General features: G+C 41.8%; 1 protein-coding gene across 6 annotated transcripts in view; it reads left to right on the top strand.

Moving 5' to 3' along the window:
- The window catches only part of ADAMTS2 (ADAM metallopeptidase with thrombospondin type 1 motif 2), a 308,871-nt gene that overhangs the window by 252,530 nt on the left and 31,845 nt on the right, over positions 1–24,496 (top strand). For all 6 annotated transcript variants that reach the window (XM_083487964.1, XM_083487961.1, XM_083487963.1 and 3 more), the window contains 5 exons: positions 7,272–7,428; positions 8,226–8,331; positions 9,875–10,018; positions 13,893–14,025; positions 17,036–17,149. In XM_083487964.1, the coding sequence (XP_083344090.1) occupies positions 7,272–7,428; positions 8,226–8,331; positions 9,875–10,018; positions 13,893–14,025; positions 17,036–17,149 (654 nt within the window). The remainder of the gene's footprint in view (positions 1–7,271; positions 7,429–8,225; positions 8,332–9,874; positions 10,019–13,892; positions 14,026–17,035; positions 17,150–24,496) is intronic.

Raw genomic sequence — 24,496 nt, 5'->3', positions numbered from 1 at the left:
TTCAGCTTAGAATGGCAGCTTTAGTGATGCCTTCAGGGTTGGAGATCACAGCAAGAGCTTGTTTTTCCATATCTGTTTATTCTTGTGATTTTTTGATTTTTTTAAAAACACCTTTGATAATCCATATTGTTCACTGCAAGATGTATGTTACCCGAAACAGAGACGAACCAAATGTTGAGAGACGATTTTCTCCTTTAGACTGTGATGCAGTTCCAAGGAAGGCAGCTGTAAGATTTCATGAAATTATTTTTAATGCAACTTTGAGTGGTTGTCTCCCCCGCCCCACAAGTTCACTGCTTCCAGCAAAATGTGTTATGATGGATTTTGGAGAGGAACAAAATAGCCAAACTGGTCAAGCTGGAGTGCAGCATTTTGCTGTGATCCAACGTCAACCCCCCACCCCTAAATCTTCAGGTTTTTTGTGTAAGGGATTATGGGTGCATTAGGGACAAGTGTGGGTGAGAAGTAGGAATGTCAAGAGGCAGACATTTCTGTCCTATCCTGTGTTTGTCGCAATCAGCTCCGCTTCAGTTCTGCTATGGTTTGGATTCCACTAAAACCTTCATCATTCACTTTGTTATTGACTGCATAATTCAATGCATTTTAATGGAAGGGAAATGTCAAAAACAAGGCAGAGAATGACATAATTATTTATGTAACTTTCACAGACTAAGAAAACAATCTGTGATACTGAATTGGAACGCTAGTTGTACAATTTTTGTTTCTGTTCTTGGGTGAGCAAGCAAATTGTGGTGATTTCTGGTCACATTTCCATTTCTGGTGAAATAATCTGACATCCCAAGTGCGAATAAAGTTTGGCTCCAGTCAGTGAGGGGCTATTGGGTTCATTGCTCAGCATGACATCCTTAAGTTGTATCCCTTCCCTTTGCGTTCTTCAGATCATCTCTTTTTTCTCGGCCTGTTCTCCACAGGTGCTTGCCAGTTCCCTGTCATTCATACCACTTGACATCTTCATCAAATCTCCAGTGGAAGCATTTTCCGCATCTTTCTTCCTAGCCATCTTCCAGCCACTCTCTTAATCCGTTTCCAATCAGAAGTGAAAGCTGGAATTTTGTATCTGTGAGGAAAGAATCCTGGGGCAGGCCATTATTCCCATTAGTGGAAAGATGGAGAGAAGTCCTCTCTCTAGAGCCAGATTTCAAAGCATGATGCAGATGCCCTCAGAAACAGAACTGGAATTCATACTTTAGAGTAGAAGTGCAATGTAGTCCTTACAGCTACATATTACACACTCACTTCCCTTCATCCCAGTTGTAAATGGTAAATTATTTCCCTTTTTTATGAGATTGACAGCGTGCCATGTTTTCTTCCCCTTGCTCCCACCCCAAATTACATTGCTTGCCAGTCGCTGCATCGTCTAATATTTTATTGCTGATATAACGTTTCTGCTTGAGCGTTATACTTATATTACAGTATTAGAGGGGAAATCTAATAAGCCACTGCCATGAAATAAAGCTCACAATCCTTTAAACCCAAAATGACACTTTTCTGATTGTGTTTGTTATTGTTGTGAGATCTGTTACCATGGGTTCCAGATGCTTTGTTTTTCTTTCCTTGTTCTTTTCTTTTCATAATAACTTGCCTAGTTCATATGACAGAGGGAAATAATCAAATAAGCCAAGTAAACAATTTGGAGGAAAATATTTTGAAAAGAACTAGTGCCCTTAGTCATTTCTGATGGCAAATGAACACATTGTTTTATTGTCTCAAACTTGGGTGCTATGTTGCTCTTCAATTTGACTATCAACAGTATTATCAATGCTCTTTTTAAAATCTAACAAGATGAGTATTTTATCCCCGGGAAGTTTTCATGTATTCTCAAGGATGGCATAGAATTGTCAGAAGTTACAGCTGGAGCACCACCTAATGGATACGTTTTGAAAGTCTCCCTTTCAAGCTAAAACAAAGGCATCTAAAGGACTTCCAATTGCTTTCTGGAACTAGCTACCCACAGCTGCCAGCAATGAATAACCATATATCCTTAAGAGTGAACTTATCATTTGAGTAGGATTTTTTATGTAGGCAAAAAGGGATGCCAGCAGACCCATGGAAATTCCAGAATATATGGGGGGGACCCTAAAGGAGGGTGGAGGGGACTTCATATGCAGCTCAATGTGGACTAAGCATGCCTAGTAGGCACAGAATGGTAACGTACTGGAGGGGCCAGAAAACTGGGTATGGGGAAATGGAGTGGAGTATGCTGGAATGGAGTATAGCTGGCTAGCTGGAACTCAACAGCAGCACTAAACAGGATCCTACCCATCACATCCCATTCTTCTAATGCCCAGTTCAATTCAAAAGTTGTGGGGGGGGGGGGGACACACCTTCACTTAAAAAATTGAATTTGTTTTTTTTACAAATTTCACCATGCTTCTCAGCAGTGCTCCCCCAAGCAATAAGAATTTTGCTTTAAAAAATTGCTTTAAAAACATTAAAAACAATAAATAGCAGAGAATAATGAAAGCATGCCTTATCTAAGTGCCAGGCAACCACACCCAGCAAGAGAAAAGGCTCTTTTAAATAGGATGGCATTCACCGTGGTCCAAAATGATTGCAAGTGAGTTAGGAAGACAAGCCTGCCTGCACTCTGCAGGGAGTTAGAAGTTCCTGCCTTATTCACCACCCTTTGGACCTGCGGTAAAGCCGAGACTCTCTCAACAGAGCTTTTTAAGGTCACTTCTGTGTGAGACCTACACAGATGAAGATGTTCCTTCGCCATAACTAGCTGTAGTGCCTGTAGCAGTAGAACCTAGTAATATACGCTGCTTCTGTTCAGCCAGTGCTTAAGAAACCTCAGTTCTTTCTTCTGAGGAAATATATCTGAATACTAAAATGCTTTATTTTAAATCTATGGTTTTGGGACAGAGACATCAGCGAGCAGAGTAGCAATGCTTTTCATGAAGAAGGTCCCAAATTCAAAACTTGGCACCTTCAGCTGAAAGGATCAGGCCATAGAAAGGAAGGCTTCTGCCTCAGACCTTGAAGAGCTGTTGTCAATCAACTAGCCCTGTGCTAGTGTGATCTGGTATAAGCCAGTTACCTGCATTGCCAAAGGGACAGAGTCTTGCCACAGAGCAAGACTCCGTCCCTTTTACAATTACAATATACTTGCCGTAACATGAGTTTCTATTGATCTAAGAATCCCGCGGATCAGGAGGGAGGGAAATATACTCACATTTATTTCCCCAGTATGATGGGATGCAGTAACCCATCAAGATTTTATAGATTATTACATTTTTGAACCAGTATTTCTTCAGAAACCTCAGCGTGGTGCTGGTGACTCAGAGCAGTGTTTTCCATTGTATCTGGAATTCTTCTCCTCACAGTAATTGGTTCCAGATGCTTTAGAAGAAGGAAAATAACAGTACAGGGCACTAGAGCAATCCCAGTCTCTGTTGTTCATACCCAAATATCATTTAATCTAATGTTTTGGGTCACACTCAGCAAAGCAATGTGTTCCCTTGACTGCATAAGAACCGTTGAACAATTGATGTTTCGAGGATGTTTAAACCCACGTTTAGATGTTTCCTGACAAATAGCTGGGAGCAGATGAGGTGCACTCTTCATAGATTATTGACCTCCCCATAGGCAACTGTTTGCTCGCTGTGAGAACAGGATGCTGGACTACGTGGGCCATTGGCCTCATATGACAGACTCCTCTGATGTTCTTTTCTAGAACTCCTTGTGCATATAGGAGAAGCTCCAGGGTGCTTCTCCAAGGTTAGCATTAGTGCCACGTTAACATATGCAATGTACGTATGGAGTTATCCCTGGTGTTAGAATCATAGAATTGTAGAGTTGGAAGGGACCCCAAAGCGTCATCTAGTCCAACCCCCTACAATGCAGGAAATGCAGAAGACCTTCCTAGCTGGACCACATCCAGACTGTCGCTATGTTTCTATTTATTACATTGATATACCACTTTTTCCTTCGAGGTCTTCAAGGTGGGTCACATGGTTCTCCCCAACCCATTTGATCCTCACAACCCAGCAAGGTAGCTGAGAGATAGCGACTGGCCCAATGCCACCCAGTGAGCTTGATGGCTGATTTGAACCGTGGTCTCCCAGGTCACAGCCCAACATCCTGGGTGGGATTCATTGCTGTTGCTCAACGAGCCTAATTTATTCATTCAATTATCAGGAAAGTGATGGGGAATTGTGTGGGATTACTGTTGCGTTTCCTGCTTGGCAGGGGGTTGGACTCGATGGCCCTTGGGGTCTCTTCCAACTCTATGATTCTATGATTCTATGATTCTATGCTTGAATGCAACATTGTATAATGCTGTCTAAACAAATCAGAGTGAATACTCAGTAAACCACCGATGTAGTATAGTAATTGCAAACTTTGTGCAAACAAAACAGGACGAATGCTCAAGAAACATGTCTGTAAACAACCTGGTATTTCTGCAAGTGTATTGCAGTGTAGTATTGCCTGGAACGGACAATGGCTGCAATCCTAAGCACACGCGCTAGGGAGCATAAGAAGAGCCTGCTGGATCAGGCCAGTCTCACAGTCCCACAGTGATCAACCAGATGGCCTGTTAAAAAAAAACTTTAGCAATTCCATTGGACCTAGTGGGATTCAAGCAGATAACTCCAGACAAACGGATACCAGCAATTTCTGTTTTCACAAGAAAGTCTTAAGCATGTATACTCAGAAACCTGACTGAGGTCAGTCAAACTTACTGCTAGGTGGAAGGTGGATGTCAACAGGATTGCAGCCTAAATAAATGCTAATGCCGTCTTCATTTTTTTGCCAACAACAGAACCTGTTCCTTTTCTCTTCTTTTTGCCAGAATTAAAAGGTTCCAGATAGTATACAGTTGTACCTTGGGTTATAGACGCTTCAGGTTGCGTTTTTTCAGGTTACGGACCGCTGAAACCCAGAAGTACCGGAATGGGTTACTTCTGGGTTTTGGCGGTCACACATGCGCAGAAGCGCCGAATTGGATCACGTTCGCAACCCTAGCGTCCACTGTATACTGTAATCCAAAATGCTGTAAGAACATCTTAAACATCATTGAATGCCACAGGATAGAATTCAATCTGTATTCCCTGCCCAACCCCAAAAAGTATGGTTCTGCTCACCACCAAAACTGGCAGTTCATTTGTATCTGTGCAAGCTCATTTGTAAGGGCGTTGGGAAGCTTCCTGAATAACAATTCGTTACATGTGGTATAGCTGCGTGAGACAACACAGATCAACCAAGCTGTTTTCATCTAGAGACAGCTGGCTGAGATTTTTTCAGATGTAGTGATGGAGATATTCTTCAAAGCCAGAAGAAATTTTGAAATATATCTTGCAGGGCAAAAGTAACAAACAAACAAAAACAGTTGCTTGTTGTCCTGCAGTTTATGCTTAGCACTGGAAACCATTTTGTAGCAGCAACCATATATATATATGGGTGGGTGTTGAACTCCCCCATGGAAGCAGATACTAGGATTCATTGCAAAAGGTTGGAAATGCCAGTGTCCAGTGCCAGGCCTTATATTAATTCTCCCAACTGCAAGTTTTCGCTCCCTCTGTACAAGAGTATTTGGGGTGGGAATGTATCCTTTGTTTCTTAACAAAATATATACCTTTCCCCTTCCACTTCATTCACAGGACAGCTTACAAGAAGTATATATATATATAATCAGATTCAGTTTCATACACAATCAACCACCCATTTATATATCATCAACTTTCTTTAATTATTCCATAGCTTATCATATTATATTGGTATGTTTGAAAATTAATGTGCCAAGTAGTCACACAGTTTTATGCCCCTGTGAGTTGGTATACTCAGCATTTATTTACAATATGATTATTCTTCAGTCTTCAGCTGAATGAGAGCTGCTTGCACGGTCAAAACTGGGTCACATTAGTGGTACAGCGAAATTTTTGTGAATAGATGGGTCTGTCATTGAATGTAGAGGTTTAGACCCAATTGCCATTTGCTCAGATTCAGCGGTAAAACACAGGTTTTCTCAGGAAAAGCACTGAGGCAAAAACAAACAAACCCACATATACACACAAAAAACTACGCTTGGAAACAGAGCTTTAAATCCCAGATCTCTGCCTGGAAAGTGCAGGGCAACAGGAAATCTGGATGAGCCATCAATTGCATACAAGACAGCTTGACCAATCGGTTTGGTTTTCAGATCAAATTATGGTACTTACACAAACATCAGTCTTTGAAATTTGGAGCACAGCTCCTTGTGGGGAGACTACTGTCACTCCTACCAATATCGATAAGGAGTAATTCTATGGTGGTTCTTTTCTTTGATTAGTTTATCATGGCCAAATAAGGCTGTTTCACACAAAGGAATACCTACCATAATTTCTACATTACCAGGAATTTTACATGTAACTGTTGAATTATAAAACAGATTAGGTTATGATGGAGACTAATTTGGATAATCGATTATGCTTATATTAAATTGGGGCAGGGGGACAGAATTTATGCAGAATTGCTCCTTTTTCATTTTGATAGGTGCAGTTAGAGGATGGGCATCACAAATCTAGCCTGCAAGTCTCCTGCACACCCTGCCTTAGGGCAGCTTCTTACGTAAAGTATAGACCCCCGAGTATAAAATTGTATATATTCCCATTTCATCATTTTTGAAGTGTTAAATAAATGCCATATTTAACACTTGTGATACAAGCAACAAATAAAAGATGCCTGTGGCTTTCACAGCTGATTCGGCATTTATGTATTTTAATTTTCCAGCATTGGGTGCAAAACATTGCATAAGAAGCTGTTCTTTGTCCCATATTACTTTGTCTAGCAAAGCAGCCAAAATACAATATTCATTTGATGTGGTCCCTTCTTTAAAATGTTTGGCAACTCAGAGCTTTAAAAAAAGCACTGTACTTAGTCGTGGTTTTTTTCCATCCTCTGGTATGTTAAGTCCCACTTGACTTCATAGACATGAGATGCCTTTGTCAAAACACATCTAAAATGGAAGATTTATGTTTCCTTTGTGTAAGATCAACTCCAGTTCTGTCTTCTTGTGAGATAAGTAACCACCACTGTAAAAGGGAACAAATTACTTTTATCCATAAATAAGTGGGCTTAAGACTAAGGCCTTTGTTTGTGGTTGTACCATTACCATAATGGATTGGTAATTCCGTACTGAAGTGAACACATATATTCCAGAGGCTCTGGGCTAAGACAGGGTGGCTAAAAAACAAATTGTAACTCTTTCTTTCTTTCTTTCTTTCTTTCTTTCTTTCTTTCTTTCTTTCTTTCTTTCTTTCATGATCTAGTCCACAAGTTTGATTGAGATCGGTAACCCTTCTCAAAGTTTAGAGAATGTGTGTCGCTGGGCCTACTTACAACAGAAACCTGATACTGGGCATGCAGAATATCATGACCACGCAATATTTCTCACTAGACAGGATTTTGGTCCCTCCGGTATGCAAGGTAAGTTCCATGCTGAAGGGCAGCCCATCACACAAAAGGTATGGCTCCTAGATCATGCTTCTCTCACCCTCGTATCTTTTAGCACCATCTGATATTTGGCCTTAAAGGGGAAATTTAGCCCATTGCTATTTCTCTGCTGTTGTTTGTTTCTGACTTCTTTAATCCATATTTGTTTTTCAGCTTCAAAGGCATTTGAGGGATATTTTCTTTTAAATCTTAACCAAACCAAAGAAGTCTTACAAGTTAGCAGACTAGCCAAAATACAGTGCAAGTGCTTTTGGAAACTGCCAAGATTTCTCAGTTGGAAAGCATGAATAGTTCTTCAGATATAACTCTGACTGAAGAACCCATTTCACACTCAAGAATTTCCAAAAGTACTGGGCTTAGAGTGCCTAGTTATTTCTCTAGGGAACCTTAAAAAAAACCAGCAACATGATTTTAAAATTGTAGCTCATCGTTGCTTTTTCCTCTTTCCCAAACCTACACTAGGATTTAATGGGGCCATTCAGTTCACCACAGACCAAGGGTAGCCAACATTGTATCTTGTAGATCAGGGATGTCCAGCAGGTCGATCTGGATCGACTGGTCGATCCCTGGGAGGTTCCGGTCAATTGCTGTCAATTGTGGGCTCCTTTTGCCTAAGAGCATCTGCCCCTGCCCCCTCGCCCCCCCCCCAGTGTTTTCCTCTATTTCCCACTTATTTAAATAAGACACCTGCTGGAATGCTTACTACTGATTGACATACTTAAAGAGTTCTTTTACATGCATCTTTTCATATCTCACATTCTCCCTAATAGGCTATGCTCCAGTTACTGGCATGTGCCATCCAGTCCGAAGTTGCACACTGAACCATGAAGATGGCTTCTCTTCAGCCTTTGTTGTAGCCCATGAAACTGGACACGTGTAAGTAGCACTTATATGGCTCCATTCATGCACCATTCATCCACTAGAGATTTGCCTTTAGGATTGGCTTGCACAACTGGATCAGACCAAATACCTCCCACCGTGCATGAATGGCATCCTGCCAGTGGCCTCTTAAACTTTCTCATTATTCTTATTTGCCCACAATGGCAGACACTGGAAGGCTGGGCCTACAATATGTAGACTCAGTTCAGTTTGGTGGATGACAGGTTCTTTAGATTTATTTCCTTACTTTGGAATGGGCATGTGATCGCAGCTTACCAAAGCACTTCTCCTGCACAACAAACATGTTAATGTTTGTTCCAAGGGATCTTGTGTGAGAACAGTGCCCGATGGATGAAACCTGATGCCATTAGGCGGGAAGGTAGTAGTAAATCCTCATTTTTAATCCTGAATGAAATGCCTTCAGCATCTCAATAGAATAAGGACTCTCAGAGATGCATTTTCCCTCAACCCTTTCTATTAGACTAGGATAGCCTGTGGACACTTTTCTGTTTCTTCTCTTAGTTATTACTGAGGACTTTCCTGTCCTCTTAAGAATCTACACATGATTTGGCTCTCTATATCTTTGATGCATTTCTTTTCATTTATTCCTGAATCTTCCTCTAAAAAGAACATGGAGGGAAATGAAAGGTCATTTCTCTGACAGGGGAATGAGATATTGCTTCACAGTGTATGTCTGCAGTGTTGTGGTGGAATGATAAATCCTCTTTAAGAAGCCTCCAACTTCATCCAAATTTTGTTCGTTGACAAATGGGCCTAGTGACCGGTCAAGAGCGCTGTAGCACTCCTCAAGCTGTGTGGGTGTGGACCTGATTAGTGCCTGGGTGGGAGTCATTGACAGGCCATGTAAGCTGCTCTTAGCTTCTCAAAGAAAGAGTAGAATGTAAGAAAAAAATTAATGAAACATGATGGGAAAAGTAATTAAGGACAGACTTCAGAAGTTGGACATGAGCCAGCATAACAGTGGGGCTGCTCAAAAGCTAATTTAATCATAGGCTGCATTATCAGAAGGGTGTGGGCCCCAGGTATATGCATGCTACAGTATAGTCTACAGGAATATGGTGAGCAGGTCTGGGTCTGGTCAATCTCTGGGTGTGTGACAATATGGGACCCTTGCCATGATGGAAGAAGGACAGGATGTAAATGTAATAAAATTAAAATACTTCCACTGTATTCTGTTACTAGTGAGGTTGCATCTGGAATATTGTGTCTTGTTATGCGTGCCATATTTTAAGGCAGACATGGAAAAACTGGAGCATGGCGAGAGGAAGGCAGCCAGGAAGCTGGCCAGGTGATGCTGCTACCTTGCTCACCATCCCAGTACACAGAAGTGCCTGGAGGCCGGATTCATGGCAGCTGCTCCTGAGCTTTGTCTCCATTTACAGGCTTGCCAGGGATGCTGGTAGTTGTATCCTTTATTGCAGATCCTGGTTCCAAGTTTCTTTCCAACTCCACCATTCTATTAAAACGATAAGGAGTAAGACTTCTTTAACAGGCTTTGTTGTGCTACCTTTTCCTCTAGTTTAGGCATGGAACATGATGGCCAAGGAAACAGGTGCGGGGATGAAGTCCGGATGGGAAGCATAATGGCCCCTCTTGTGCAGGCTGCCTTCCACCGCTTCCACTGGTCTCGATGCAGTCAGCAGGAGTTGACCCGATACCTCCAGTGAGTACACTGATGAAGTGGGAACCTGTGAGGTTGTGAGTGAAATTCTAAGCGCAGTGTTTATAGACCACCATTCAATTGAGTCTTGGGTTTTTAAAAAAGAAAACAATCTTGCTAGGAATATGGGAGCTATCTTTGGTTGGGGAAGGGGTGTAAGAGCTATAAAATAAATAAATGCTGCAGTCTTAACCCCACTTGACTTGGGAGTAAGCTGCATTGAACTCAATGGAATGCACATCTGAGTAGACCTGGATAGGCATGTGCTGTAAATTTTTGTACATGGGGCAACAATGCAAAAAAATAATAATAATATTTTTTCAGAGTTCAGCACCAGCTTTTTCTCAGTTCTCTTTCAGCAGTATTTTAAGGAGTGGCTTCTGGCAAGAACAGATTAAAATAAACAGGAATCAATGTGAGTTTTGTACAGTGCCAGTATCTTTTTTTAAAGCTACATTTCATTACATAAAGCGAACATGCCCCAGCTTCTTCTTCTTTTTAATAAAAAAGAACAGAAACAAAATTGTCCTTTGATCATCACCAGTAGTATGAATGTATGGTGCTGACTTTTGAAGATGAAACAAAGGTATGAAGGGGATATTTTGAAAGATAATTACCCACCATGCGTTTGTAACTTTGATGCTTGACTATTGTAATACACTGCTCTTGAAGATAGTTCTGAAGCATCAACTGGTGGCATAGAATGTTGTAGATATTATTTAATGTAGAATGAATTTTGGAGCAAAGTTTCACTGGCAGATCTAAACAGCTTGACAGGTTCATATGGAAGGAGACACTCCCATAGGTTTGCTGAGCCTAGGACATTTAGAAGTTTAAAGGTCATAACCAATATATTGAATCAGGCTTAACAACAAAGTGAAGAATCACCAACACATGCTCCCTATAGCCCAACCCCTGTTAACAAGTGGGCTGCAGAAAATTCTGGACCACCTTCGAGAGCAGGCCTATATTACAGCAACTGAAATTGGAGGTTACTATCTCAAGGAGGTAGTGCAGACAGCTATGAAGATTCACTTCTGGCTACAGTTACTCCTAGAGATTTCAGGAGCAATGCTTGATCTAAGAGTACCTGCAAACCACATACTTGCTCTGTCAAGAAGGGAGAATCTCACCTGAGGCCTGGCCACCAACAATTCATCTGTTCCTTGTCAGCATGCAGTTTGACCTATGAAGCCCTTCATGACCTGGGATTGCAAGTCTTAGAGAGTGTCTCTCCCTCTTCCCTCCATTCTTATGAAGATGTGCATAAAGGGGCATGCTCTTGCTTATGGTGAAACTATAAATGTTTGCCCTCTAACATTAAGGCAGTTATAGAGGTGAGCATGTACTGGAGAAATCAGTGAAGTAGAGGCAGATCCTTCCTCTGCACTCCTTCCCTGCATCTGACCTCCCAGACTATTTTAATCTATTGTTTTCTCTATTTACTAGTATTTGAAATAAATCAACTGGAAGTGTGGGGCAGTGGTGAGGAAGGAGGGATGACTTTGGACATTCCCAGGACAAGTTTGGAAACACATTTGCTAATGCAATATGTAGTTCCACCCTCAAAGACTCAATGGGGCCTTCTCCTATATAGAAGAAGATGGATGCATGTCAGTGTGTGTCTCTTATTGACCATTTGAAAAATATGCAATGTCATTTATGGAAACTTGCTTTTAGAAAATACACTATAATTTTTCTACTATCTTATATTGCTTGATTTTTTTAAAATGTGCTTATTCTCCTTGTCAAGGTTAGAATTGTTATCTGCTTGTTTTGAGGGATTTTTATTGACTTTGTGCTTTGTAAGTCACCTTATAATACATTTTTCTCCTTCAGTCTTCCTTTTTAATCTCTATAAGCTACATCCCATAATATTCCTTCCCTTATTTTCATTCCTTCTAGAAGCCAGCAGAACTGAAGAGCAAAACAAAACTTTGCAGTGGATGTGCCATTAACACTAATTGATTTCCTAGTTTTGTTTGTGACACTGTGGAGGGCATTTTTAAAATAAATATAATAAGAATAAGAATAGGAACATGATTAATATTCCAAAGCAGTACAACAACTAAAAACCCAGCCATCCTTCAAAATTTGCATATTTCTGAATTTGCAATGTAATTCTCCAACCAAGTAATGTGTACAAAAATGCATATACAAGGGTAAAGTGTGCATAAAGACACATACCGGTATATCTGAGAAAATAGCATATAAAAATACCTTATAGTAGGGTGAATTGCCCCCACCCCACTTCAGAAATCCATCCTACAGGCAGCTGAAGCCATATCATACTAGGGAGTGGGAAAGGGATCCTCAAGAAACAACACTTGTGGCAATACCAAAGTCTTTACTGAACAGCATCTGGGAAAGGGAAGACACTTGTATTTGGCTTTGACAACTAATTGCCCCAGCAGGACCTTGGACAGTGATTGACAGACAGCAGGATAAGAGGAGCAGTGTCCTTTATGACACCAATTCCATTCTAGGAACACCTTCAGCTATTCGGTGTGTCTGGAGTACCAGACAGAGGCAGAGGAGTCTTAGCGGTGTGCTCAAGTTCCCATGTGTGCTGTGAGGCCAGGCTGTTGTGTACTAAAGTGTCCTCTTACCCTGTTTACCTTCACCAGAGTTCCATAGCTTCCTGTCACATACCCTATTCCCTCCTGTGCTGTGAACATACGCTGAGCTACCCCATATCCTTTGTTCTGTCATGGTGATGTGAGTGGAACCATTATCAACATAGGGTCAACTGTTTTTAAAAATGGTTTCCTCCTGTTTAAGTCAATGGGAAGGAAATCCTTTGTGTTAGGTCTAGAGCTAGTGTAAAGTACCAGTAGGCATGATGCTGGAATGAAGGGTTATGGGATATGGTGCATATGTATGCTGTTCTCCAACACCACCCCATCTCACCCACAGATCGACTCCATTTCAGCCACCCTGTTGGCATACCTGTCATGGCGGCTACGTATATGGCATTCTGCTGGCTTAGCAAGGCTTCTGGCAAATCCTGTTGCCCCCCTCAGCCTGGAAAGGAAACCTATAGAGATAGTTTCAGGTAGAAAGTGAAAATGTAACAGTGAAACAGACCTAAGTGTGTTTAAGAAAGCAAAAGGCCAAAAAGAGCCCTGGCTTCTTATATGTATGTACTCCTGGCTCAGGCACAGAATCATTTATTTGTGAAGCTTGGCAGTCAATATTCTTGGATGATCGCACTGCCCTTTCCTCCTAAACTTTTCCTTAAAAGACACAGTGCTGGCACAAATTTCACAAATGGAAATGTAATTAAAGCTTTTGTCCTTATCCCTACTTTGTTTTCAAACACATTATTTATTACAGGCTTAGCAGAAAAGATTTTTAAAAAAAAATCCTAAGCAGCATAAGACAACAAATACAAAGCCAAATATAAAATGTTAAACAACATAATGAAGTAGCAATAATTGTAATAGAATTTAAAAGAAAGGGGAAACAGCATCAGTTAACTGGTTTGTTTATTTATTAAACAGATGACTCCAATAACAAACAATAAAAACATGAAGAATAAAAAACTTTATACAGAAAGAAATGGTCTCATCCCCACTTATAGGAACTTAACAAAAAAAATATATTTTCAGATGGTTTCTCAGGGCTATAAATTAGAATATAAACCTACTCTTCAACTTAGGGGCATAACAATGGACAGAACATTGACCAGTCTCAGAGGCAAATCTAGCATAGTGAATGCCATGTTCAGTGTAACCTAAGGTATTAACTGTGCTTTGTGAACTCATTTCTGAGAAAACCTGCCCTTTATTTTGCTTGGAATAAATTTGAACCGAAACCTCAAACACTGTAAAAGTTTCACATTCCCATCTGTGCCTGTAATTTTTGCCTGTTTCAGCTCCTACGATTGTTTGCGTGATGATCCATTTGATCACGACTGGCCTTCCCTGCCTCAGCTGCCAGGAATCCACTACTCCATGAACGAGCAGTGCCGCTTTGATTTTGGTCTGGGCTACATGATGTGCACAGCTGTGAGTACTTAACCGACTTTTGCTGTACCTTGTCCAGGGCCCTTTTGCAGCTGTCCCTGAAATGGCTTTAAAGAGCCGTTAAACTAGAGCCTCGGAAGAAGGGTCATGCGTCTGACTGACAGAAAAGAAAGTGCAATAGTAAGCTCTGAGGTGTTGCAGAAAGTCGTGTAAACACCCTGCTTTTGGAAATTGGAAATCCAGAAATTATGATGCTATAATTTTATTAGGAAGTTTTGAAAACCGAAGGAATATGGTAAAGAGGGAGTATCACATTTCACCACTTCAATGCCCCCAAATGGAGTTCCAAACCCTACTTTGTACAGTGGCTTCTGTTCTCATTTATGAAAATACAGCCTTACATGCATGCACAGGGATTCCCTGTCATGAGCTCAGACATAGGTGGAGCCTCTAGGCTTCTTATGGGGTGCAGATGTCAGTCCCTGCCAGGACCCATTCAGCATTTCCAAGTTCAAAAAAAGGTTTGCCAGGATGGCTTAACTTAGCACTATAGAGTCTGCTTTCGGCTTGGGATTCCCACCCAAAATATACCTCCATCTTTTGCCCCTACCCCCATTGTGGATGTCCTGTTGAAATGATAAGAAAAGGGCCAGTTGCTCCTGTGTGAGTCTCGTTTTTACCTTCTTTCCTGATACTAGCATCAGGAGGGGATGCACATGGTACATGACATACGCTCTGCTTACTCTAGACCTTTTTTTTTTTTTATGCAGCCGAATAATATTTCTGTAGACAGTTTCCCAGCCCAAACAGCAGTCCTAGTTCATCTCGAAATCCAGGCTGCCTCAAAAATATTATAGCCGGTGCACCCATGCGTGTGGATGGCTCACAAGAAAGAAGCTCCTCCACTTGGTGGTGCTCAGTCATCCGTGTTGGCATTTACTCTGTCATCAGTGTATCCAAGTGTCTCTTGACCACTTTCCAAAGAGCACTGTGACTTAGCTTTATGTAACATACAAGGTGCTGCCAGATCTGGATGGGTCAACTAGTATATACAGTAAAGTATTTAGCGTAGCTATTTAGTTGACTGAGTGGGGTTGGGGTGGGGCTGGATGGAGGATATGGACGTTGCATGCATTCACCTCCCATTGCTTGACTTCCTTTATTGCTCAACCGGCATGCTCGCCAAGGGGGTGGGGGACAGCCTTATAGGGTTCCCTCCATGTGTAGGCACTGTACCCACATGAGGAGGGATCCTGCTCATTGTTAGATGCACTGACTATTTAGACATTCATTTAGCTTTCCAACCAGTTCTGTCCCTGCAGGCTTAAAGCAGGTCACACTTTTTAAATGTTAAAAATGAATCTGCTGTAAAAGAAATGAGCCTCTCCCTAAGTCGTTTTCATCCCCTAGATAGAGGTTTGAGGATATTCAACTGACGATACAGAAACAGTCTGAGTTGCTTAGCCTTGGGGTATAGAATGTGAAACCGTGATGATGAAGAGGCAGAGCTTCAAACAAGAATATACCCTTCTTGCTGTCATCACTTTCTTGCCCGTTGTTTCTGCCTTATTGCACACATAAGGTCATTTTGAGGAACTGTGTTTATTAACATTTGCAAATTTGCTTGGCACAAAACAGATTGCTTTCCTGTGTTGGTTGTATGACCATTGACCAATGCATTCCTTTTATCATGTACACATAACGAACAGAACGTTTGGACCTAGTTAAAACCAGATCAGCTCCTCGGTGGTGTAGTCTTTAGGACACCTGGTAAAAATTTACTGCCCACCCCCAATCCCTGACCCTGATGTGTGTGTGTCTCCTACAGTGAGGACTAAAGCAAAACACAAAACAACTTCCAGCTGGTGTGGTCTATTTTTTCTTTCTTTTATGTGTAAGGATTTCTGGAATGAAAACCACATCTGTGGTGATGTGTATTGTGAACGCTATGTTCCCCTGGCTCTGAACGGAATATCTCTTCTTTCTTGTGCCTGAACACTGATAATCTTCATTCTTTTGCTGCTCTTCTTTGTGGGCAGTCTACTGTGGTTGAACTGCAAAATTCACCTACACTGATCAACAGTCCAAGCCTGTACTTAATAGTAGGATCCTCTGCGCTCCATAATTCCAGTATAGTACTGAGCAAAATCCTATACTGGGGTCATTTTTCATCCAGTTTGTTTTTATGCCCTCTGTTCTGCTTAATGGCCATTATTTTTTGTTTCCTCTCTCAATTGTTCTTTAAAAGATGTTGTGTTGCCTTATTATAGTAAGGAGGCTTGCTATCATTATTGTACACCAGCCTGGAATTGGGTGGACGAAGGGTAGTTTAGACATTTTATGAATAAATGAATAAATACTCATTTAATTCAGTATCCATCCAGTGTTGTTGGAGGAGGATGTTGGGCACCAGGGAGCTGACTTATATGGAATGCTGGCAGCGCTGATTTAATGATGACTGGCCGATTTATGACTTCTGGGGTGGCAGGTTGGATGGTGGGACATAAATAGTGCTCAAACGTCTCTGTACATTCTGGTATGTAGCACTGGAGCGCTTCTGGATCCACTATGGCTTCTGAAAGCTTCTGAAAGCCTACATAGCAGTGTACACCATTCTGTGTCCCCTTCTGGCTGACCTTCATTTCTGCCTTCATAAGGCTAGTCTACTGTAATATACTCCATTTGCCAACACAACCTTTGCTAACTGAGCATTCTGTTACAGACAGGTAGCCGTGTTGGTCTGCCATAGTCAAAATAAAAAAATTCCTTCCAGTAGCACCTTAAAGACCAACTAAGTTAGTTCTTGGTATGAGCTTTCGTGTGCATGCACACTTCTTCAGATACACTGAAACAGAAGTTGAAGGAAGTTAGAAGGATCTGGCAACTTCTGTTTCAGTGTATCTGAAGAAGTGTGCATGCACACAAAAGCTCATACCAAGAGCTAACTTAGTTGGTCTTTAAGGTGCTACTGGAAGGAATTTTTTTATTTTGAGCATTCTGTGTATGTAAAAATCAAGAGGTTAACTTATGGTCATGCATCCTTTCATTCTAGTTCCGTACCTTTGATCCATGCAAACAGCTCTGGTGTAGTCATCCCGATAACCCTTATTTCTGCAAAACAAAGAAAGGACCTCCATTGGATGGAACCATGTGTGCTCCTGGAAAGGTAAGATATTGTAAGATAGCACCTTACTGTATGAAGTGAAGGAGTAGGCATAAGAAGAAGGAAAGGAAATGGCAAAACACCATAATCGCTTCTGATCTTCTGAGAGATTATGTTTGGGATCAAAAACATAGGCCTCCAAATGCACTATAAATTTAAGGTAATATCATATCTCTTTAAGCAGCCATGTCTTCTTCCAAAGAATGCTTGGAAGTGTAATGTTTTTGCTGAGATCCCTATTCCTCTCACCGAGTTACAGTTCTTAGAATACAGTGGTACCTCGAAGAACTTAATTCGTTCCAGAGGTCCGTTCTTAACCTGAAACCGTTCTTAACCTGAGGTACCACTTTAGCTAATGGGGCCTCCCACTGTCGCCGCACACTTTCTGTTCTCATCCTGAAGAAAAGTTCTTAACCCGAGGTACTATTTCTGGGTTAGTGGAGTCTGTAACCTGAGGTACCACTGTAGTTCACCCATCAGTCCCTCTTCCCAGGGAACTCTGGGAATTGTAGCAACAGGGGAATTGTAGCAACAGGGGTCTAATAACTCTAAGCACCCTAAATGAATGACACTTCCCAAGATACTTTGGAGGAAGGCAGCTCTTTGAAGTGGTATGATACTGCTTTAAATGTATAGTTCAGATGGGGTCCCAATGGGAAACGTAATCAAACACAGGTGGGAATCCTAGGAAAGGAGTGTGCTGTTTCACCCAGGTCCTACCAATGAACATCTGGTTGGCCACAGTGAGAACAGAATGTTGGACACGATGGGCCTTTGGCCCTTCCAGCAGGCTCTTCCTATGTTATTATGTTCTTCAATAACTGGGAGCACTAGAGAGTGGTGGCGTTTTATAATCCGTCTTAGGTTTAAATTCCGATACAAGTTCAAGTCACATCTCAGGTTCAGTTCACGTTTATATCAAGTTCATTGTTAAAAGAAAATTTTAAAGATCCAGATTGGGTATTTGGGGGGGGGGGGGTTTAAAGAAAAGCTGTGTGAAATTATTAATCCTTCTTACTCAGTAAAGGACCTCTGAAAGTTAAGTCCAGTCGTGAACGACTCTGGGGTTGCGGCACTCATCTTGCTTTATTGGCTGAGGAAGCCGACGTTGTCCACAGACAGGTGTTCCGGGTCATGTGACCAGCATGACTAAGCCGCTTCTGGTGAAACCAGAGCAGCGCACGGAAACGCTGTTTAACTTCCCGCCGGAGCAGTACCTATTTATCTACTTGCACTTTGACGTGCTTTCAAACTGCTAGGTTGGCAAGAGCTGGGACCAAGCAACGGGAGCTCACCCCGTCGCGGGGATTCGAACCGCCGACCTTCTGATTGGCAAGTCCTAGGCTCTGTGGTTTAACCCACAGTGCCACTCGCGTCCCTAGTACAGTGGTACCTCAGGTTAAAAACTTAATGCGTTTCAGAGGTCCGTTCTTAACCAGAAACTGTTCTTAACCTGAGGTTCCACTTTAGCTAATGGGGCCTCTCGCTGCCGCCGTGCTGCCACCACACGATTTCTGTTCTCATCCTGAAGCAAAGTTCTTAACCCAAGGTACTATTTCTGGGTTTGTGGAGTCTGTAACCTGAAGTGTCTGTAACCCGAGGTACCACTGTATAATAATACAGAGGACTGCATAGGTTTGGACACAATCGTCCTGATGCTGGAGCCAGCAGTGAACCGTGGCTCAGGTAGATGGCCCAAGCTGTGGTGCATCAGTGCCATGCAAGAGATGGTGGGCATGTTTCCATGCTGCTGTTTCTAGGTTTGAATTGACCCTCCAAAGCAGGCATCCCCAAACTTGGCCCTCCAGATGTTTTGGGACTACAACTCCCACCATCCCTAGGTAACAGGACCAGTGGTCAGGGATGATGGGAATTGTATTCCCAAAACATCTGGAGGGCTGAGTTTGGGGATGCCTGCTCCAAAGCCTTTTTGTTCGCTTTAGAGTAACTCCTTGTGTATACCTTGTCTGTTTTTCTTTCCACCTGAACACCTATTAATTAATGACTTTAGCGTTTTCACTGTAAAATGAATCTATACATTTAAACAACCACTTTATTGAGCAAATTAACAAGAAGACTGTGCTTCTGAATGCTAAACCAAAGCTTCTTCATTTTGCACCTTAATTAGCACTTATGCAGTTAGTCTAATAAAAAGCCTGATAGTTTACTACAACTCTTGACAAGAACAAATAAATGGAAGTAATGAGCCTAATAAGAACAAAAATAATAATGCAGTGATGAAAATCCCCTCTCCCTGGGGATTTCTTCTTCTGTTGCAGTGTAGCACAAAATATATGTGTTAACAACCACTGAATTATGGCTCCTATAAAATAAAATCTGAAGTGCATTGAAGAAAGGGTTACAGTATATGCCTAAGCCAAATATCACAGAATGAAACATACAAAACTATATTTGAATTGCTAGTGTAACAAGATGGCAGATTTGACCTTGCAGGGAGTCTCTCTTTTTCATTTGTATTATTCTCAACACGCCTGAATACATATTTTATGATGTTATTAGGCTGCTGCAGAGGAAGCGGGGGGGGGGGGGTAGCATCTTCATCATACCCATTCACATTACCTAAAAGTTGAGTTTGTGTGGGGAATCTTATCTTTCAGCTGTTAGACAATTGGGAAGGTGATAACTGTACTGCCTACTGCTAGATAAGCCATGGGTTGGAAATATAGTGATGTGTGAACTCTCGCACCACCCACCTCTCCTTGTGCTGGATTGCCTTTGAAATAAATCAAGCTACTTCCCAAAAGATTAGACCAGGGGTGGGCAGCCTAAGGCCTCTGAGCCAGAAGTGGCCCATGAAGGCCGTTTAACCGGCCCACAGGCTGCCCCCGAACTGAGTCGCCTGCTCAGTGAGTCCCCACGCGCTGCGCTAAACCAGCACAGCACGGCACAGGGACTCTCTTCCTCAGCTCAGGAAATTGCTTCTGCGCATGCCCAGACGCCAAAAATCGCTTCTGCGCAGGCGCGATTTTCAGCATCTGGGCATGTGCAGAAGCGATTTCCAGCGCTGCGGACATGCACAGACATGATTTCCGGCATTGCGCTGCGTTGGTTCGGCCCCTGGATTAGACAAATGCTCAGTCTCATTTTCAAGCCAGTTTTAATGGCCTTCCTTGAGTGACCCAACCTTCCGCTATATTCCTAGTTCCTTCTTCCCACAACCTCTAAATTCCATTTCATTCCTACTTGCACCACTTACAAGGCTAGTCTCTGACTCCAGTGGCAGCCAGCAAGAACATGCTACAGGGAGAAAGATGCTGCTACCTGGTGCTAGTAACCCTTGGGAAAACTACATTTCCTACATTGCCTTAGTTCATGATGGAGGAGATTGCATAGAGAGGGTGTCCCAGCTGAAAAGCCCCCCCCCCCCAGTTGCTTCAAAATGAATCTCAATAGATTGCAGCATGACCCATCAGATGATCTTAGTGACCACAAACCTCTTTCCTTATTGAAGGCTCCTTGGTCCATAGCGGATATGGACAACCATTTACTTGCACATCTGCATCTGGTAGGAAATAAAATGCCCACTACCTCTTCAGTGGCTTCATGCTGACTGTGGTAAATTTCAGGTTGGCAAATGGTCATCTGCATCCAACTGGAAGCTGGTGCTCCAAGGAGGAGAGGAGAGGAGAAAATGAATCCAGCATATTCTGCTCAGTTTTATATCTGCCCGTTGAACAATTTATATTTTTAATCATCTGTTTATCTAACAAAAAAACTTGCTTAGTTATTTATTAAGGAGTACAAAAATTGTATCATTTTTAGCACTAATATTTCATTTTCACATATTTACTGGTGGGTTTATGATTTCAGAGTCATGGTGCATCTGCAGCAGCAGAAGTGGGTGCTTTCATCTGCCCCAGCTGCAACAAAACATGTCTCTCCCACATCAGTCTCTACAGCCACAGCAGGCGCTGTAACTCTCCAGTAGTTTGACAAGAGACTTTCAAATATAATAAAACATCATGTAGCAATATTTCATCGCTGTTATGCCTAATGTGTCATTTTGGCAAGATTTTTTTTCTGGCTTCCGAAAAGTGATGATGGGTTCCGTATGTTAACTAGATTGCACTGTCTCTCTCTCTTGTGTAACAGGAAGAAATTGGAATTTCATGGCATTTTGTACCACCAAGAGATCTTTGTTTTCCTATGATTCCATCTCTCTCTGAAATATTTTTAAGTGGAAGCAGGCATAAAAAAGGCTCTTGCACTTCGTTAAAGTGTGAGACTTGTATGTCCACTATAAATATCTATTATTTTTAATGGTCTGTTCAATATTTCCATTGCGTAAGAAGTTATGTAACTCAGCTGGTAAAATGTTCTCAGCCAACATTGAAATAGGCAATAATTTCCCTATGCCTCTTGAAAATGCACATCAGGCAGTGCATATGTGTGTTTGTGGTAGCTTTCTTAACTAACATGTTTTCAAAAGTGTACTTCTCGTCTAAGTGGTAATAAGCCTGTTTCTAGACAATGCCATTTCAGATTGCAGGTGGGAGCTTACATAATTTAAATACTTTCCCATACAAAATAATGTATGTCGAAAGCTAGCATGTCTGACAGAAGGGTAGGCTAGAACACTTCTTCCTGATCTGTAGTTTTCTATGTAAGGGACCTGCAGGCTGGCATGGTATAGTCCAGGTGAGATATAGACCACTTCAGTGAGAACTAGTTAGCAAGATCTGAGTTGATTGCTGGCAAATAAGCACTTATAATCTTCTAAAGGGTTCTTCAAACATTTTTAAAATGAAAGGATCACATTCAGCTGATTGTGCCAATCCTTCTTTTCACAACAGCATTAGTTATAAGGCTTCCATTCTTACCTTTCTTGACTATTTTCAATTTGCACAGAAATCATTATATTACTTGATGTTCCTCTTTGCAAGCGAAAACTCCTTAGTGACTTTCACTGTTTCTGTTTTAATTCTAGTTTGCAATCCTATGCAAACTTACTAAGAACAGGAAGTAAACGACAGGCAATGATAAAAATGGAGGGTGGTTGTTGTTGTTTTTCTGTTGAAGCTACTAGCCACATTGGCTATGTTCTGTCACCACTTTTGGAGACCGGAGGCCTCTGAATAGCAGGTACTGGAAATCTCAAATGTGGCTAGTGCTGTTGCACTCCAACTCCACTTGCGGGCTTCTCATAGGTGTCTAGTCGGCTGTTGTGAGAACAGGATGCTGCACTAGATTAGCCTTACACTCTTAAGCCAAGCAAGACAACCAAGCAGTGCCTGCATGGAACACTCCTGAAATCTATATGCAAGCTGCTCTGCTCTCAGTAGGGTTCAATGGTAATCAATTAACGAATTAATTAATACCAGATAGGTTTAGCGCATCATGGCTACAAGACCCAACTGTTATATCTTTCTTAGTTTCGTTAGTACCAAGTTCCTCCCCCCCCCCTTTTCAGAAATCAAGTCACACACATTTCCACTTTACTTAAAAAAAGAAGAGCGTGTTCACAAAGGAAGTGAATAGCTCTCAACTCTCTTTGTGTCAGAATATTTTGCTTGGAATAAAGTCAGGGAAACGAGAGAACAGAATTATAACCAATTAAAGATGTTGCTTCAGAGAGATCCATTTCATCCTATTTTAGTAAGATGCCGTTATCATGATTTCATACCACTATTCCCAGTGCCCATTATTAAAGTGCAAGCCAATCTAAACATGGTTGGTGTGTCAGGAAAATATCCTGGCTTTGCAACAGCTGAGGAATTAAGTGCCAGAAGCGGTTATGATGTTGGTTTTGTTTAGCTAGCTTGCAGAAGTGTTCCCTTATTAGTCTTAACTCTTCCAGGCCATGAATGCTGGTATGGAACAAAAAGATCCCCACCTAACTTTTCAGTGGGGAAATTGTCAGCAATCTAATGCCCTGAATAATTACATATTATAATTTTCTAAGGACAAAGGAGGGTTCTTTGGCCTAGCCTGGACAATGAGATCTGAAGGTGTGTGTGGAGGGGGCTAGTTTTATGGAAAGATCAGGGGAAGAATCAAGTACCTGACTCATTCTGCTATAGTTACAATGAACTTGGAAATGCAGTTATGTGGATGATGCATTCTGTGGCTGCATTAGCATGACAGGCAGGATGTGTTTACATAGCAGAATGTAAGGAGATGAGTGTGCATCCAGTGGAAATTGTTTGTGGTCCATGTCAGGTTGCTTCTGTTCATGCTTATCCACTGCCTGATGTTGCCCTTTCACATTACAGGGATTACGTGGTAGGGACTACAGAACCATTAAATGTTGTGATGTCTCCCCCCCCCCAAGTGTTAGTGTTGCGTTTTAAAGAAAAAATCAGTGGTGTGTTAGAGGAGGAACATTTAATTGATTTTCATTTAAAATTTGACACAAACACTTGTTAGTGCTGAGCATTTACTAAGGGGAGAACCAAGTGGGTCTTTTAATTTTAATTCACAGTTCTTCCCACAAAAGAACAAATTACAGGGCTGACCTTAGTTTCTGTTCTTTTAAGTTCTATCCTACTGAGATGTACAAATGTGTTTTGACAGCTGCATCAAGCTGTAAATCCACTGGCGGTGTCCTTCCTAACCACGATGTTAAGACACATTTGCATCGGCTGAAGTCACTTAGTTTGCCCCTGGAAGCTTATAAAAGCAACCATGCAGGGAAACAGCAAGCTACTGTCCCCCCTTTAACAGCAGTTAAAGATCTTAACGTTTACATCCACTGACATGATTGCTCTCAAAAGCACATGAGAAGACTTCTCTTGAACCTGTGTGCGAGGGGTTTCAATTGTATTTATGAACACCCTTGATGTCCATTGGGACTGGTATGGTGGAAGACAGAGAGGCCAAGAGTAGGCCAACAGAGCCAAGGACAGGCAGAGCCAAGTAATTCTAGTTTTGTACTTATCCTCTTTCTTGCTCGGTTCTACAAAGGCAGCACTGAGACTAAGGAGGAGGAAGGTGTCAGCCACTGCCAGCTCCTGGACTGGTTGTAAGTAAGAAGGCAAGCAAGTGGGTAGACTGTGGTTGGTGTGGCAGTGCCCACTTCTCCTTAATGGACCAGCCTCCACAGAAATGCCCTGAATTGACAGCCACATGCCTCAGACTTGGGACCATTTCACACATTAGGCCTGGGTTTACCACCATGTCTGTACTCAATAGGGAGCTGTAGCAGAGTGTATGGTAAGTGTGTTTTCAAACACATATCTGTCACATTCATATGTTACATTTTGGGTGTAGATTTAGGTATGCACCTAAAGTGGAATGTATGAAGAGGAGAAAAAAAGTTGCCAGAAATAGCCTGCCTGAAGGGACATGGGAAGCACATACTAGTTCTGAGCAGGATGACTCTGGAGAAGC

Source organism: Podarcis liolepis (genome assembly GCF_965112155.1).
Source record: "Podarcis liolepis genome assembly, chromosome: 2".
NCBI lineage: Eukaryota > Metazoa > Chordata > Lepidosauria > Squamata > Lacertidae > Podarcis > Podarcis liolepis.
The sequence above is the reverse complement of the archived record's forward strand: the minus strand, read 5'-3'. Positions and strand labels throughout refer to the sequence as shown.